The following is a 16,662-nucleotide window of genomic DNA, read 5'->3' on the forward strand; positions in this document are numbered from 1 at the left end:
GCCACAACGCCCGGCTATTTTTTGGTTGCAGCCGTCATTGTTGTTTGGCGGGTCCGGGCTGGGGATTCGAACCCGCCACCTTAGGTATACGTGGCTGGCGCCTTAGCCGGTTGAGCTATAGGCGCCGAGCCTCTGTTCCTTTTTCTGAACAGACTGTGAGGCTCTTATATTTGGAATAGGTTAGTGTTGGGGTACAGGACTACGGCCTCTACAAGAGAATTACAGGCTTATCAGGAGGTTTCTCATTAACCTTTTTGCTTTCTGCTAACCTAGGGTTCCAGAGGAAGTCTGAGGAAGACATAACCTTGTGCCTGCCTGACCACCTATCTCTGGCCTTGTTAACCTCTCAGGGTCTGAGACGCTGACCTCTGCTCAACTAAAGATTCTAAGGATTCTGCTTTCTCTCATTCCATCCAGCTGAGTGAAAATAGGGTGTTATTACACCTTGGAAGAGTGAGGACTGGGAGGTCAAGGCACAGCCATAGCAAGAGCCCTTGGGGCCCAGACAGAGGAGTGAATCTGGAACCATCAGGGAACATGAGTGAATTTTGGCACAAACTGGGCTGCTGTGTGGTAGAGAAACCCCAGCCGGTAAGTCTCCCTACCCCCACCCCAACACACACAGAAACCAGTTACCTCATGCTGGGAAGTAGACACACCATGTGTAGGATCTGCTCCCTGAAAAGCACACTTGTTGCCTTCCTCTCTGTTGGGATAGTTTCTATGGCCAGGCAGGTGTATATGTGGAATAAAGGGGATGGTGGAAGAAATTAATAGTCCTCACCATCATCTCTCATTCCTGTCCACTTGGAGTTGGGCGGGAGTTGTAGGTGGAGCTTAATACATGTTACTTTTCCCCATTGTTTCCTCAGTAGAGGTAGCTTTGATATGTCCTTTCTTTGTCCATTACCCACTCTGTAGGCCACTGCCCCCCCCACTCTGGTCCATTTTCTTGTGTTTATGTTGTTCCAGCTCTACTTTCCATACCCTAGTGATTTCCCTATTATAATACCACACACCTTCCTCCCATCAGGCCTTTAGTTCTTTGTTTGGTAGTTTTCAAGGTTCTTTTGCCTTCCTCCACTTTGGAGGAGGAAGCTTCAGACATGACTCCATATCTTCTCCACACAGCAGAAGAAGAGAAGACGAATTGACCGGACCATGATTGGAGAACCAATGAATTTTGTCCACCTGACTCACATTGGCTCTGGGGAGATGGGGGCTGGAGATGGACTTGTGATGGTAACAAGGGAATTGGGAGAGGTTGATATGGGAATGTGATCTATAACTATTCCACTTTTTAGAGAAAATTCAAGCAAGGCATGTAACAAAATACTCAATGGAATAACAAGAATCTGGACTCCAGTTCTGGTCACCAGTTCTGTAAACCTGAGACTGAGACTTGGCATTTCAGTTCTCTGGGCCTATGTTCTCTCACCTTTATAATAAGCAGATTGTTCTTTGTTGAGGTGGGAGAGATATGTGTCTTAATAGTTAACTGGAAGGAAAAAAGTTTTGGAGGGCTTTTCCCAAAACTATAATCCTTCCTTCTCATTAAGAACTGTTATTTTGGCTCGGCATCTGTGGCTAAAGCAGCTAAGGCACCAGTCACATACACCTGACCTGACAGGTTCGAATCCAGTCCAGGCCAGCCAAACAACAATGACGGCTGTAACCAAAAAATAGCCAGGTGTTGTGGCAGGTGCCTGTAATCCCAGCTACTAGGGAGGCGGAGGCAGAAGAATTGCTTGAACCCACAAGTTGGAAGTTGCTGTGAGCTGTGATGCACAGCACTCTACCCAGGGCAACAGCTTGAGGCTCTGTCTCAAAAAAAACCCAAAAAAACAGAAAACTGCTATTTCAGCTGGGTGTGTGACTCCACACTTGTAATCCTAGTACTCTGGGAGGCAGAGACAGGTTGATTGCTTGAGCAAGACTCTATCTCTACAAAAAATAAAAGCATATCTGGATATAGTGGTAGGCACCTACGTTCCCAGCTACTTGAGAGTCTGAGGCAGGAACATCACTTGAACCCAGGAGTTCAAGGCTGTAGTGAGCTATGATAGTGTCATTGCACTGCAGCCTGGGCGACAGATTATGACCTTATATCAAAAAAAAGTCTTTTGGCTCAGCACCTGTGGCTCAAGCAGCTAAGCCGCCAGCCACATACACCTGAGCTGGCAGGTTCAAATCTAGCCTGGCCCACCAAACAATGCCTGCTGCAACCAAAAATAGATGGGCGTTGTGGTGGGTGCCTGTAATCCCAGCTACTAGGGAGGTGGAGGCAGGAGAATCACTTGAGCCCAGGAGTTGGAGGTTGTTGTGAGCTGTGATGCCACAGCACTCTATCCAGGGTGACAGCTTGAGGCTCTGTCTCAAAAACAAAACAAAACAAGCCACTGTGGCTCAAGTGGCTTGGTTCGAATCCAGCCCAGGCTGCCAAAACAACAATGACGGCTGCAACCAAAAAATAGCCAGGCACTGTGGCGGGTGCCTATGGTCCCAGGTACTTGGGCGGCTGAGGCAGGAGACTCACTTGAGCCCAGAAGTTGGAGGTTGCTGTGAGCTGTGATGTCACAGCACTCTACCCAGGGGGACATCTTGAGGCTCTGTCTCAAAAACAAAACAAAACAAAACATTTTATAGCTAGGAGTTCTGCGGCGGCGCCTATAGTCCCAGCTACTTGGGAGGCTAAGGCAAGATAATTGCTACGGCCAAGAGTTTGAGGTTGCTGTGAGCTGTAACATCATGGCAACATAGTCTCCAAAGGAAAAAAAAGCTTTTTACCAATTATAAAGTTCATATACATGAGAGAGTCCTTTGGTGAGGAATCTTTTTAGTAAAATAACCATTTTACCTTTTTCTCATGAAGGTCATTAAGAAGGAAGGGAGGCATTGAAACTTTCTTGGGTGGAATGGTGGTTAGTTTTAGCCTTTTCACATTGATGTTATGCTCAAGAGATGGGGTCAGCTTCTTTGCTGGAGACCTTTTACCATGGGATATAAAGACATAAGAGGTGCCTCACATGTGCTTTTTCACAGACAGGTGCAGTTCAGGAGCAGATGAGGTCCAAGGGAAACCGAGACAGGCCTTGGAGCAATTCTAGGGGGTTGTAGCTCCAATAGAAAACGGTGAGTTATTAGAGAAGCCCATCCAACACCCACGTCTCTGCCGATACATCCTGGTACCCTGCTTCAGAACCCTGATCCTCTGATGCAAGAATGACGTAAAGAGAGGAGGAGAGAATAGAATGAAAGATTTAAGAATGTAGGATCAGAAAAGGCAGAGAGAGGGTGGTGTACAGATAGAAATAGAGAAAAGAATACACTGTGGGAATAGTTAAAAGTCTGTACTAGGTGGTGCCTTTTATTGAAATCCTTGGTTTTGAGGCTAATCTTGCCTCTTTAAAAAAATTTTTTTTAATTCAGGTTTTGATGTCCTGAAGCTCCCAGTCTGTGTCCAGCCTAGAAGAAATGCTGCCCTCACCAGATGCCTCCTAGAACCAGTGACCCAAGGCCCCTCTTTTTCCCTATTGGCCTAACAGTGCCTCAAAAGGCTTAGGGGGCTGGACTCCCCCTATTCTCTCTGGCTGTATCCCCTCCTGGAGATGGGATCGAGGCAGCAGGGACTGACCCAGTGACTACTAGTTGGCCATAGATGCTCAGCTGAAGCCCTGAACAACTCAGATCTGAGATAGGAGTTCTTTGGGAAACTGGAATGAGTTCCCTTCTCCTGAATGATCGTCTGAGTACCTCTTGTTTTTAAACTCTTAACCTGGAACTCCTTAAATGGGGTAGGTAGGTGAGATAACCAAAGCTGATGCCAGCTTTGCCAAGAAACTCCCTCTCTCCCTGCCTTTCTCTTTCCTTTGGGAATGGATTAAAGCAGACGTTGGGGGTGAGGGGTGACTACTTCCTAGTCTACTTTTTAGATTTCAGACCTTAAGCTCATAGCCCCTCAGTCTCGCTGCCAACACCAGGGTATTTGTCTAGTTAGACCTCTAATCCTGTGTTTCTGTGGTAGGACTAGCTTCCTAGCAACTTTCCTTTAAAAAAGATTTAATTAAAAATTTGAGTTCTCTTAATTACTTCCATTTCCTTCTACTGCTATTCCTTCTGTCTTGAACCCCATCCTTGTTAGGAACCTTAGTTAGTGTCCCACTGAGTAAGAGTTAACCTGCTGACATTCCATTTATGTCTTGGGGAACCTGGCCTGTCTTCTGCCACCCTCCCTGCTGGCCCAGGTGAGAGGGAAAAACCCAGAATGCAACAAAACTAGGTTATATTTCAAGGTAGACTTCTGACCGTGAGGACAGGAGGGACGGTAAGATACGTGAGTTGAAAATAGTCATCTTTGAGTTTAGGGATCTTATGATCCTCACAGCATGGGAACAGGGAGAGGCTCTAGGTTTCTCAATCCAGATACTTTTGACATTTTTGGATGGATAATTCTATGTAATCAAGTGCTGTTTTGTGCATTATAGGCAAACCTGACTTATGACAACCAAAAATGTCTCTAGATGTTACCAAATGTCACTTAAGGGCAAAATCACCTCCAGTTGAGACTCATAGCTCTAGAGGCAAATATATTTTTCTCTTAAGTGATTTCTGCCCCACGTCCTATCCTTGTCCCATTATTTACCTTAAACCTGAACCATAGATAAATTAGGACCCCTTGTAAATTAGGCTCAATAGGGCTGCACATAATTTCCAAATAATTCTTTATTCAATGTGTTGTTTGTGCTTGTATGGTGTCATGTCTTTGTGATGGACATGTACTATAATTCTCCATTCTTGTCCCCTTAAGGAGGGGTTCCCTGCAGTGTGGAGACATGAACAGGGTAGGATTGGGGAGAGGGGAAGAGAAAAACAGTAGAGACACCTCAGCTTATCCTCCTTGAGATAAGTTCTATTTCTGTGTCCTAGCTCTAAATACCAATAAAACTCAGGGAGTTTTGTCTGAAAACCAGGTCCCACTGCCCACATGGCTGAAAAGTCTACTTTAGATGGGAAAGCAACATAGGAGCAGGAGGGAAGTCTGTAAGCACTTTCAGTTTTCTCAGGTGTTTTTATTCTGGCCCTTTCCTTGCAGGGTAAAATTAGGAAGGCAGAACAAGACAGGTGAGCTCTTACTCAGAGACAGGGCTGGAGTCTCCCAGCTCTGTAGCTGGAAGCATGTTTGATGGTAGTGGGGTCAGGAATGTGGGAACTGGTATACCATCCATCCAGTTTGCTCCCACCTAGAGAACAGTGGCTGAGTTTTCTACAGTTTTTCAAGATTGGTTGTAGAATTATAATCCCAATTTACTCTCAGTTTTAGTTGAGCTAGTCACTATGATCAGCAGCCTGAGTGTTAGTTAACAGGACAGAGTGGAAAGGTTGTAGACTCCTGGAATCTTTGGTCACCATAATCTTTAGCCTCATTCTAAAACCTGTTGTTTGGACATAGTCTTCTCTTTCATTTTTGGTGCTCTCTTGCTTTTAGCTACTTTCTCTGATGTGTATGCTTAACAACAAAGTGATGGGAATGGGTTTGAGAGTCTTAATTTATATTTAAAAACTGTTGAACTTTTAAATACATTTTTCAAATAAAAACATTTAAGCAAAATAGTTGCAGAATAATCATTACAGTTGTATGTTGGATTAAAAGATAGAAATGGCTGATGAAGATAACTCTTTGAAAGTGGCGGAAATGGAATTTTGTACCAACACTGCCCTTTCTGAGAGGGCTAAGCACCGTGACAGCATGGAGAAGACCTCCGTCATCTTTACAGGGCTTAACTACTTGTTCTTCCTATTTCCTCTTCTAAGCGATTATTTGAGATTTTTCAAATTTTTAAGTTTCAAAAACAACATTGGAAATGAGGAAAATGAGCAACACTAACATTTTATCCTGGGAGACAGGGAGTTGGGGGATAAGCAAGAGGCTGCTAGTTTGCAGTTCAGTTTTAGGGTTGAAAAGACTGATAGTTTCTCTCCTGAGATACCTCTGTAAAAAGACACAAGACCAAACAGTGTATTTTCCAGTTTTGTTTTTCTGTACTAAAAATATCTAGTGAGTGCTGGAATTGAAAGGGTAAGAGAGGTTGAGATGCTGACACCTCCTCTTGTGGATGAAGTGGCCATTACCTCCGGTTTCTGTCTATCTGAGTAAGGAAAAAAAAAATAGAGAAAAGGGGAAATTACAACCACATCTACAGTCTCCCTTCCTTGCTTCATCTTCCCCTCCCACAAACCCTCACTCCTTTACTGCCCCCTCACTTACACTTTTTTACGTTCATTAATGGTACTGGACACACGAGGAGAAAGACAGAAACCAGCAAAATTACCAAGCATAGGGCAGAGCCTGTGGCTCAAAGGAGTAGGGCGCCAGCCCCGGCAAAACAAACAAACAAAAAAAAAATTACCAAGCATACCCTTTGTCCCTCCTCCCCAAAGTTCCTGTCATCTCTCTCAGTGGAGACCACCTAATCAAGTCGATCAGAACTTTTTGTAATTCTTGGTAAAGCGAAGGACTGTCCTTCCTTGAGAATTCTTTTATTGTTGAGAAGAATCTCAGAAGGACAGTTCTTCTGGATGATCACTGGTGTTGAACAAGCGTGATTTAAATCTTACTTGTGGCTCTGCTACTACTAGCTTTGTAAACCCCAGTTTCTTCATTTATAAGGTGAGGATAATAATACTTTGTGGGGGGCGGTGCCTGTGGCTCAAAGGAGTAGGGCACCAGCCCGATATACCAGAGGTGGCGGGTTCAAACCCAGCCCCAGCCAAAAACTACAAAAAAAATAATCAGTTAAAAAAAAAAAATACCAGCTCGGCGCCTATAGCTCAACTGGCTAAGGCGCCAGCCACGTACACCTGAGGTGGCGGGTTCAAATCCCCAGCCCGGACCCGCCAAACAATAATGATGGCTGCAACCAAAATATGGCCGGGCGTTGTGGCGGGCGCCTGTGGTCCCAGCTGCTTGGGAGGCGGAGGCAGGAGACTCGCTTGAGCCCAGGAGTTGGAGGTTGCTGTGAGCTGTAATGCCATGGCACTCTTCCCGGGGGACAGCTTGAGGCTCTGGCTCAAAAAAAAAAAAAAAAAAAAAATACCTTGTGGGGTTGTGAGGATTGATCCAGGTAAAGTGCACATAAGAGGACCTCAAATATTGGCTATTGTTATGTGTAAGCTGCACTATTGATATCCTCCATATCCAATAATTTGTGTAACAAGAAGTCTTTATGTATTTACAAACTTTGGTCAAGGATTAACCAATAAGACATGTTGCCTAATAACCAACCAGCAGTTACCACAAGAAATAATAGGTGGGATCAATGGCTAACAATAATGAGAATAATCAATACATGTTATGAATCAACCAAATAAGTCTTCGCTTTGGCTCTTAAAAAATAACGAAAACAATCAACAAATTAAGTCAGTAACAGTTCATGGGAACATACAGCCTGGCTTAGCAACATAGTTTCGGATATCAGAAATTTTCAGATCCACCACCAAGGATCCTTCCTGGCTCATCACCAAACACTTACTGGTTGCATCTCTGCGAACACTGAAGAAAGGCTATTCCAAATATCCTCCAGGCCATTCCTGACCCGTTTCCAAAAAGCCAGTGCAGGGCTAGGGCTGGGTCTGGGGGGCCGCAGGCTGGGTCTGTGTCTAAGGTGGCTGCTGGAGAAAGTGTTAGAGGCGGTGGTCAGAGAGGCACAGTTGCTGTCAGGACAGAGATCTGGGTCCAGGGGACACTCCTCCAGATGTCGGTTGCAGGGACATTGATGGTAGGTGCAAGGTCTATGCTCTGTCCGGAGTTGGCTCAGCGCCCCAACTCGAAGGCGCCCAGAAAGGCCTTCCAACTTCCCAGCCCTAGTCCGGCTCATTGTGCCTGACTTGCAGTGGCAGTGCCACGGGCCCCAGGGCATCAACACCAGATGCAGATCCTCAGGAGGTGGCATGGCTGTGGGAGAGGGTGATGGCCACCGACTTGGGGTGGCCCCAGCTGTTGTCCACTTGCTCAGGGTAGGCTCAGAGGTCACTGGGTCCTCAGTAGACTTCGAGGTAAGGCGACGCAGTCTTGAAGTCAACCTAATTTCAGGCTCCTGGCTATTGGCTATAAATGTCGTGCTGGAACCCCCCGCCGTCTGGGGATTGGCAGTGAGAGCCTCTAGGGCATTGTCATTCTTTCTGGCACTAATCACAACCCCCTCTTCCAAAGTCCCATCCTCCCGGGTGAATGCAGACTGTCTGTCGCCTGCAGACAACGTGGAGGCCAAAAGCTCAGCCGCGGCTGGGCCTGCCAGGCGGTCGGCATTGGCCATGGCGTCATTCTCATCCTCTAGAGTTATCCTTGTCCTCCGGGGAAGACGTGTCCCAACGATGGTGCTCTTGTAGCTGCGGCTCAGGGGCCCCCCAAAGCGGAAAGTGACCCGCTGCATCCCGGTTGGACTCTGAGTCTGCCCGTGGGCCCCCGCCGCCCACGGCCCCAGACTCAGCAGCAGGGTCCAGAGCAGCGCGCCGGTGGCGGGGACCATGGGGCTGGGCGGCTTAGGGTTGGGAGGGAGGCCAGAGACCCAGGCCGGACTCCTACCTTCGCTCCCTCCCTTCCGCTCTCGACCCACCTGGTCGTTTGAACCTAGGCACGAGGGGAGGCGGCGCTTCCGACGCATGGACGCGCGCGCGCCACGAGGGGCGCTCCCGCAGCCCCAGGGGCTGAGGTGAAATCCTAAGAACCTCCACAGCAAGAACTCCGTGCCCGAACGGAGTCGGATTGTGATGTAAGGGGTTGGGAAAAGAGGCGTTCATTTCCTGGAACAGAGCTTACATCTCTTATTGAAGTCTGTTAGCTGCTACAGATCTGAATTTATTTATTTGTTTGCTCATTTATTTATTTTTGAGACAGAGTCTCACTCTGTCACCCTGGGTAGAGTGCTGTGGCGTCATAGCTCACAGCAACCTCCAACTCTTGGGCTCAAGCAATCCTCTCACTTCAGTTTTTCTATTTTTAGTAGAGACTGTGTCTCAAACTCCTGAACTCAAGGGATTCACCCACCTCAGCCTCCAAGAGTGCTGGAATCACAGGCGTGAGCCACCATGCCTATCCAGATCTGAATTTATTAAGGAGGACAAAAATGCAGGTTTTGGAGCGCTCCTTCACAGGGTCGCAGGCAGCAGACATTCAGGAGGAAAGAGGACATGTGGTAGGTCTTCAAGACTCAGCAAAGGACACCCTGGGCTCCTAGCAGGCTGGCTGCCCACAGTCAAGCTTTTCTCATCCAAGGTGAAAAGGACATCAGCCCTTGGCTTACAGGGGAGGAAAATGAGACTCAAGGGACATGAAGTTATTTGCCCAAGGTTCTATGACTAAAGCAGAATTAAAACCCAGAACTCTGCACTTTCCACACAAAATGCCACCCCACTCAGCAGATGGGGTTCTCAACCTCAAATCCCTGCTAAAGGGAGCATAATGGGAAGGATGACATCCCTTTAAGAAGTAAACATCCAACGGTCTTGGGGGTTGAGGATAAGGTGATTTAAAAGTAGCTCTAATGTTTCAGAGATTTGGGTATAGGCAGACCATCTTCTCTGCTTGGTTTAAGGCCGTTTATCCAGTCCTGTGCTAGGTCCCTCTGGAGCCATGGAGATCCTGGTCCAACCTAGGAGAGGAAGGGTGGGGGAGAGAAGTGGTTCAGGGGCAAGACTTAGGTTTTACTCAGTAGTTTGGAGGACATAAGACAGGTAAATTAGAAGAGCTAGAAGACGCGGTGCTTATGTCATCTTTTAGCACTAGCTTTAGCATTTAATATCCTTTGCTGTCCCCCATTGGATATAATCTCCTATTCACCACCAACACATTTCTTCCTAATTTTTAGGGCCAATCTGAATCTCCTGTAATTTCTTTTTTTTTTTTTTTGAGACAGTCTCATTATGTCACCCTCGATAGAGAGCTATGGCACCACAGCTCACAGCAACCTGAGACTCTTGGGCTTATGCGGTTCTTTTGCCTCAGCCTCCCAAGAAGCTGGGACTACAGGCATCTGCCACAACGCCTGGCTATTTTTTGTTGGAGTTGTCATTGTTGTTTAGCAGGCCATGAGCTGGGTTCAAACCCCCCAGCCTCAGTGTATGTGGCTGGCGCCATAACCACTGTGCTTATGGGCACTAAGCCAGAATCTTCTGTGATTTCTCTACTGTGATTATTCATTCATCTGTTTGTTTAATTAATTAATTAATTAATTTTCTGAGACAGAGTCTCACTCTGTTGCCCTGGGTATAGTGCTGTGGAGTCATCATAGCTCACAGCACCCTCAAACTCTTGGGCTCAGGCAATTTTGCCTCAGCCTCCTGAGTAGCTAGGACTACAGGCACCTACTAGACCCCTGGCTGGTTTTCCTACATTTTAGTAGAGACAGGGTCTTACTCTTGCTCAGGCTGGGCTTGAACTCCTGAGCTCAAGCAATCCACTTGCCTTGGCGTCCCAGAACTCTGGGATTACAGGAGTGAGCCATCATACCCAGCCTGATTATTCTTTATTCCTTGATGCTCTGCACTTATGTGTATAGCTTTTTTTTTTCACTTGTTCTTGTTGAATGAAATAGTGTCCTTAAAGTTGTCTCTGTATGCAATTTTCCCAGATACATTGAAGCAGCTAAAACCAAATTCCTTTGTATCCCCCACCCCAAAGACATTAAGAAAGGGGATTGGCTTTACCCATCCCACCCAAAACCTTTATCCTTAAGCATAAGACTCACTGTCTGACAGCTTCAGGGATGTGAACTTCATCCAGGGAGATGAGTTGTGCCAGCTCTCCCAGGCTGTCCAGAAAACGAACCTTTCGTGTAAATTTAGAACTAAAAACAGAGGATAAGCCAAGTATGTTTTGTACCAGGAAGGGGCTTCCTTGAGACCTTAGAAAAGGAATTGTAGGGAGTAGAGTGAGTAAGACTGGGAAGAATGGGGAGTGGGGGGAAAGACCTTTTTTTTGAGACAGAGTCTCACTCCATCATCCTGGCTAGAGTGCTGTGGCATGATAGCAACCTTAAACTCTTGGGCTCAAGTGATCCTCCTGTCTCAGCTTCCCGAGTAACTCCTGGCTATTTTTGGAGATGGTATCTTGCTCTTGCTCAGGCTGGTCTTGAACTCAGGTGGCAATCTACCTGCCTTGGCCTTCCAGCGTGCTGGGATTACAGGTGTGAGCCACTGTGCCTGGCCAGGCAAGACCTTCTTAATCTTGATTTTTTTAATAAATTTTTTTTTTTTTTTTTTGCCGTTTTTGGCTGGAGCTGGGTTTGAACCTGCCACCTCCAGCATATGGGACCAGCGCCCTACCCTTTGAGCCACAGATGCCACCCCTTAATCTTGATTTTGAAAATTGGGGGAAGGGAGTCCTTGTACCCAGAGCTAATACCTGATGAAGGGCCGAAGCAGTGCCAGAAATGCCTTCACATACCACGTAGCATGGACAACCACCAGGGCTCTTAGGTTCTTTCGGAGCCTTTAGAAGAAAGAACATGACATCATCCTGTTTCTTCTTCAACCTTCTGGCATAAAGACCCTCTAGAACTATCTTCTGCACTATTACTTCCTTCACTTCTCTATTTTCTTTTCTTTTCTTTTTTTTTTTTTGAGACAGAGCCTCAAGCTGTCCCCCCGGGTAGAGTGCCGTGGCATCACAGCTCACAGCAAGCTCCAACTCCCGGGCTCAAGTGAGTCTTCTGCCTCCGCCTCCCAAGTAGCTGGGACCATAGGCGCCTGCCACAAGGTCTACCTATTTTTTTTGGTTGCAGCCATCGTTGTTTGGCGGGCCCAGGCTGGATTCGAACCCGCCACCTTAGGTGTATGTGGCTGGTGCCTTAGCCACTTGAGCCACAGGTGCTGAGCTCACGTCTCTATTTTCGAGATTGCTCTGTCATTTGGGTCTAATCTCCATTCCTTCAGCTGTGATTTCACTTCCACCCATATTATTCAGCTCTCTCTCCATGACCCTCATTTTAGAAAACTCTGTTTAGAATCCCTCAGGCTGTGTACCCTATTCCCCTCCTTTGCCCTACCCTCACTTAAGTTCCTTTTACATACTTCTCCATGTCTCCATGATTAGGACTTTGTAAAACTCCATGTAGAAGAAGACTAGCAAGGAGGGAAAAAGGAAAAGAGAAAAGTGAGCAAAAAGAGATGGGGGAAAACAAAGGGGATAAAAGGAACACAAAGGTGGAAAGGCAGCTTAGGTCAGGGATGAAGGCAGAGAAGATAGAGATGTGGAAAGGAAAATACATGGCAAGATTGGAAGAAAAGGAAAAATGCCACCTGGGTGCCAAGGCAATATGCTGCATTGATTTATGTGATTTTCACAAATACCCAGTGGCAAAGGCATTAGCATTATGATTTTAAAGATAAGGAAGCTCTGGGAGGCTGAGGCAAGAGAATTGCCTAAGCCTAGGAGTTGGAGGTTGCTGTGAACTGTGTGATGCCACGGTACTCTACCAAGGACAATAAAGTGAGACTCTGTCTCTATAAAATAAAATAAAAATAAGGAAGCTGGGGCCCAGAAAAGTTAAATGGCTTGACCAAAACCATGCAGCTAGTAAATGGTAATAATGAGGCCTGAAACTGGATTTCTCTGACTCCAAGGAGGAGAGGCACTAACAGGAAGAAGAAAGAATGGAAAGATAGAAAAGAGAGTTGTAGCTTGCTTGTCCTGTGGTCTTACCGCTGATCCAGGGTATGGTAACACTGGCGTATCCATCTCAGAGGTGGAACTTGGGCCTTGCTTGTACCTCCACTCAAATGAACAAGCATATAGTTTTCAGCTACCAGCAGTTCCAGAGTCCCCACCATATACCTGGGGGAAAATGAAAGTGCGGGGAAAGCATGTCCTAGGGTTGCACAAGTGAGAGGAACATTACTATAGCTTCTCTAATAAACTACTAATCCTGGAAGGGGTTCTTTGTTACTTTTCCCTTCCCTAATTCCCTCCCTATAACCTTCCAGACCTTCTAACTCACTTAAACAAGTGTTCCATAATATAAGAGTAGTTAGGGGTGCTGCTTCTGGGTAGATAACAGGAAGCAAAGAGGATGACAGCATTGAGGCCATCACCATGGTAACCTGGGGAGGATAAAAGGAAAAGTCATTTGGTCAATCAATCAATATGTATTAATAGGCAGCACATCTGTTTGAAGATCTCTGCAAGTTACAGGAAGGATTTTGAACCTAATTCTTTAATTTTCAGCTTTGACATTTTATTCAAGAAACCAAAGTCCTTAACCCTCCACTTATGTTAATCTTTACCTCCATGAGACAGGACTTTCTTATAGGGCTCGATGACAGTCATGTCCACTCGCTGCTCCCACTGTCCTGTTCGGAACACCCTCCAGTGATGACCATCGTCTCCAGCCACATCCCACATACAACCCTGGCCCAGCCTTTCAGCTGCCTCAATGGCCCCCAGACCTTCTGTCTGAGGCAGCTCATCTGAAAGAGCAGGATGGGCAAGGATCACCAAGATAGATTCTACTGTTTTCTGTGACCTCCCGAATTCCTAGAGTTTATTACTCTAACATTTTTATTCCTCAATTTTTTCCTTGACTCTTTAGGTCTAGTTCATCTAATCAACCCAATCCCTTGCTGGTTTCTCTTTCCTGTGATTCATTATCCTAACTTTTTCACTAGACAATGCCTGTGACTGACCTACGGCAGGTATATGGCCCTTGCCAGTGTCAGTTTATTCCCTGAGATTCCCTATTTCTTTTTTTACATAAAATTTCCTAGAGGAGCTCATCTATTCCCATGTCTTTAATCACCACCAGTAAGGGGACAGCTCCCAGATTTGCCTCTAACCTAGGATTCTGCTCTACCTCCAAATCCATAATCCCCATCTCTAAATGGCTAGAGTGAACATGTCCACTTTGTGTTTTCCTGTCATCAAGTCATCAGATCCAAAATGGAACTTAAAATCATTTCCTTCTTATTCTCCCCCATATTTCCTATCTTCATAAATGGCCCCACCAATCTTCTCTATTATATCCTTTAAAAAAACGTTTTTTAGGCCCCGTGCCATGGCTCATGCCTATAATCCTAGCCCTCTGGGAGCTCAAGGTGAATGGACTGCCTGAGTTCAGAAGTTTGAGACCAGCCTGAGCAAGATTGAGACCCCAGGCATTTGTGGCGGGCGCCTGTGGTCCCTGCTACTCGGAAGGCTGAGGCAAGAGAATCTCCTGAGCCCAAGAACTGGAGGTTGCTGTGAGCTGTGACGTCACAGCTCTCTACCAAGGGCAACGAAGTGAGAACCTTTCCATGATTCCCCATTGCCTCTGCAATAAAGTCTTTAGTGTGGCAGCAAGGGCCTCTGGGATTTGACCTTTTAGCTACTTAACCCAACACTATCTTTTGTCATTTTCCCTTCACTTCCCAGTTCTTTGTCATGCTTTATCCTTTGAGTTCCCCAGGGTGCCATGCTGTTGCTTTGACTTGCTTCTTCCACCTCTGAATTCCTTCTCTCCAACTACCTGATAAACATCAGCTTTAGCTTCCAGTTCTTAACTCATAATCACTTCCTCCAAGAAGCCTCTCCTATCATCTTTTAGGCAGAAGTGTGCCTTTTCTTTTCTCTGCCCATCCTGTACCCTATACACATATAGATCATAACCTTTAACTGCAATTGTTTGTATGTATGTTTATTTCCTACTAAACAGAGAATTCCCCTCTCTTATGCATCTTTATAACCCTGGTCCTGGCTCAATGATGGCATATAGCAGGTATTCAATAAAGTTTTCCTTAATAAACAAGCTTCCTCCCTCTCTGACTACTCTCACATTGGATCTATAAGCTCTAGATTTGCATTCTGAGGAATTTAATTTTGCTGACCTTACCTCTTGGTCCCCACCTTATTTTGTTCTACCTTCAGTTTCATTAAATGCAAGCTGAGCTGCTTTTAACACTAGTCCCTACTTCTACTGGTTCTGGATCCTCAGGTTTGCTTCCCACCTTCCCATTCAAATTCATGTCCACTGTCCAGCTGTTCCGAGTCTGAAGGTGTCTCCAATTCATCTACCTCCAGGTCAGAACTGCCATCAGGAGAGGAAGGTGCAGAGTGGGTAAGAGAAGCTCCATTTTCTCCAGGTGCCTCTGCCGGATTTAGCCACAACTCTGGGGCAGAAAGACGCTTACGCATGGGGCGCTGGCCACACAGGGCTAATGTGCTGGGGGTACCTGGGGCCGAGGAAGAGGGTAAAGAATAGAAAGATATTGGGAGGCTGAGGTCGTTAGTTTGCCTGAGCTCAGGAGTTTGAGACCAGCCCAAGCAAGACTAAGACTCCATCTCTACTAAAAATAGAAAAACTAGCTGGGTGATGTGGTGGGCACCTGGAGTCCCAGATACTTGGGAGGCTGAGGCAAGAGAAATGCTTGAGCCCAGGAGTTTGAGGTTACTGTGAGCTATGATGCCACTAGCCAGGATGACAGAGTGAGACTCTGTCTTAAAAAAAAAAAAAGAACAGAAATGTGTGTTGGGGGGAAGGGTTTAGAATTCCTGTGTGTGTCGAAGTGATAATATGGGGCAAACTCTGAAGAAGAAAAGACCATTTGGAAAAGAAGAAAAGGGAACTACAAAGGGACAGTGGTAGCACAGCTCTTCACTGGACTGGAATCAAGAAACTAAAGGCTAGTTTCTACTTCACCTACCAAGTTTAGGGTCTTCAGGGTCTTCAAAAGGACGGACCTCCTCAGGAAGCAATCTAGAGCAAAAAAGATGAAAAGAGGGCAGAGCCCTGGGCTAACAGCATCAAGCCAAGCATCAATTTATAGCCCCCCCTCCTCCCCCTGTGATTTCATCACTTCTGCTTTCTTTTTCTCACCTCTTTCCTTGAAGTTGTTTTTGGTTATTTATTTATTTATTTGGCCAGGGCTGGGTTTGAACCTGCCACCTCTGGCATATGGGGCCAGCACCTTACTCCTTTGAGCCACAAATGCCGCCGTTTTTGTTTTTTTGAGACAGAGTTTTACTATGCTTACTATGTCACCCTCGGTGGTACAGTGCCGTGGTGTCACAGGTCACAGCAACCTCAAATTCTTGGGCTTAAGCAATTCTCTTGCCTCAGCCTCCCAAGTAGCTGGGACTACAGGCGCCTGCCACAATACCCACTTACTTTTTTGGTTGAAGCAGTCGTTGTTTGGCAGGCCCAGTCTAGATTCGAACCCGCCAGCTCAGGTGTATGTGGCTGGCGTCTTAGCCACTTGAGCCACAGGTGCCGAGCCTTGTTTTTCTTTTAAACAGAGTCTTACTTTGAGTAGGGTACAGAGGCCTCATCACAGCCCACTGCAACCTCAAAGACCTGGCCTTAAGAGACCCTCCTGCTTCAGCCTCCTGAGGAGCTGAGACTACAGGCATGCACCACCATACCCGGCTAATTTTTCTATTTTTTGTGGAGATAGGGCCTTGTTGTGGGGCTCAGGCTGGTCTCACATTCCTGAACTCATGTAGTCTTCTCACCTCAGTCTCACAGAGTGCTGGGATTATAGGCAAGCTCTATTGTGCCCAGCCCCCTTCAAGTTTTTTTTTTATAGAGGGAGCCTCAAGCTATCCCCCTGGGTGGAGTGCCATGGCATCACAGCTCACAGCAACCTTCAACTCCTGGGCTCAAGCGAGTCTCCTGCCTCAGCCTCCCAAGTAGCTGG

The 16,662-nt window shown here is 46.4% G+C and overlaps 3 protein-coding genes across 6 annotated transcripts in view; 1 reads left to right on the plus strand and 2 right to left on the minus strand.

The window, feature by feature from the left end:
• Positions 1-5,577, plus strand: part of CDC42SE1 (CDC42 small effector 1) — a 9,278-nt gene extending 3,701 nt beyond the window's left edge. For 2 of the 4 annotated variants that reach the window (XM_023519434.1, XM_023519435.1), the window contains exons 2-5: positions 274-591; positions 1,132-1,242; positions 3,043-3,132; positions 3,430-5,577. In XM_023519434.1, coding sequence (XP_023375202.1) covers positions 538-591; positions 1,132-1,242; positions 3,043-3,117 — 240 coding nt within the window. In that variant the 5' untranslated portion in view covers positions 274-537 and the 3' untranslated portion in view covers positions 3,118-3,132; positions 3,430-5,577. The remainder of the gene's footprint in view (positions 1-273; positions 592-1,131; positions 1,243-3,042; positions 3,133-3,429) is intronic. The other 2 variants (XM_023519436.1, XM_003800388.3) reach the window with 1 other exon arrangement.
• Positions 5,578-7,439: 1,862 nt separating this feature from the next.
• CUNH1orf56 (chromosome unknown C1orf56 homolog) lies at positions 7,440-8,525 on the minus strand. The gene has a single exon (XM_023519437.1). It carries the CDS (start codon positions 8,523-8,525, stop codon positions 7,515-7,517), a length of 1,011 nt encoding a protein of 336 aa, XP_023375205.1. The 3' UTR covers positions 7,440-7,514.
• A 543-nt stretch (positions 8,526-9,068) lies between these two features.
• Positions 9,069-15,768, minus strand: BNIPL (BCL2 interacting protein like). Its single transcript, XM_003800390.3, has 8 exons — positions 15,670-15,768; positions 14,974-15,198; positions 13,279-13,461; positions 12,993-13,095; positions 12,698-12,829; positions 11,399-11,485; positions 10,743-10,841; positions 9,069-9,647 (listed from the first exon to the last, which is right to left on the minus strand). Exons 2-8 carry the CDS (start codon positions 15,158-15,160, stop codon positions 9,611-9,613), a joined length of 828 nt encoding a protein of 275 aa, XP_003800438.1. The 5' UTR covers positions 15,161-15,198; positions 15,670-15,768; the 3' UTR covers positions 9,069-9,610.
• Positions 15,769-16,662: the final 894 nt, after the last annotated feature.

Source organism: Otolemur garnettii, unplaced genomic scaffold (assembly GCF_000181295.1).
Source record: "Otolemur garnettii isolate 467f Iridium unplaced genomic scaffold, OtoGar3 scaffold00174, whole genome shotgun sequence".
NCBI lineage: Eukaryota > Metazoa > Chordata > Mammalia > Primates > Galagidae > Otolemur > Otolemur garnettii.

What these genes read in the sequence shown, in the direction of transcription:
- CUNH1orf56 (XM_023519437.1), bottom strand. Translation starts at nt 8,525, where the DNA reads ATGGTCCCCGCCACCGGCGCGCTGCTCTGGACCCTGCTGCTGAGTCTG.
- BNIPL (XM_003800390.3), bottom strand. Translation starts at nt 15,160, where the DNA reads ATGCGTAAGCGTCTTTCTGCCCCAGAGTTGTGGCTAAATCCGGCAGAG. An exon ending in CTGCTTCGGCCCTTCATCAG is followed by an intron (nt 10,842 to 11,398) that starts GTATTAGCTCTG and finishes CTCTGTTTTTAG; the next exon opens with TTCTAAATTTACACGAAAGG. An exon ending in ATCCCTGAAGCTGTCAGACA is followed by an intron (nt 9,648 to 10,742) that starts GTGAGTCTTATG and finishes TTCCTCTCCTAG; the next exon opens with GTTGGACCAGGATCTCCATG.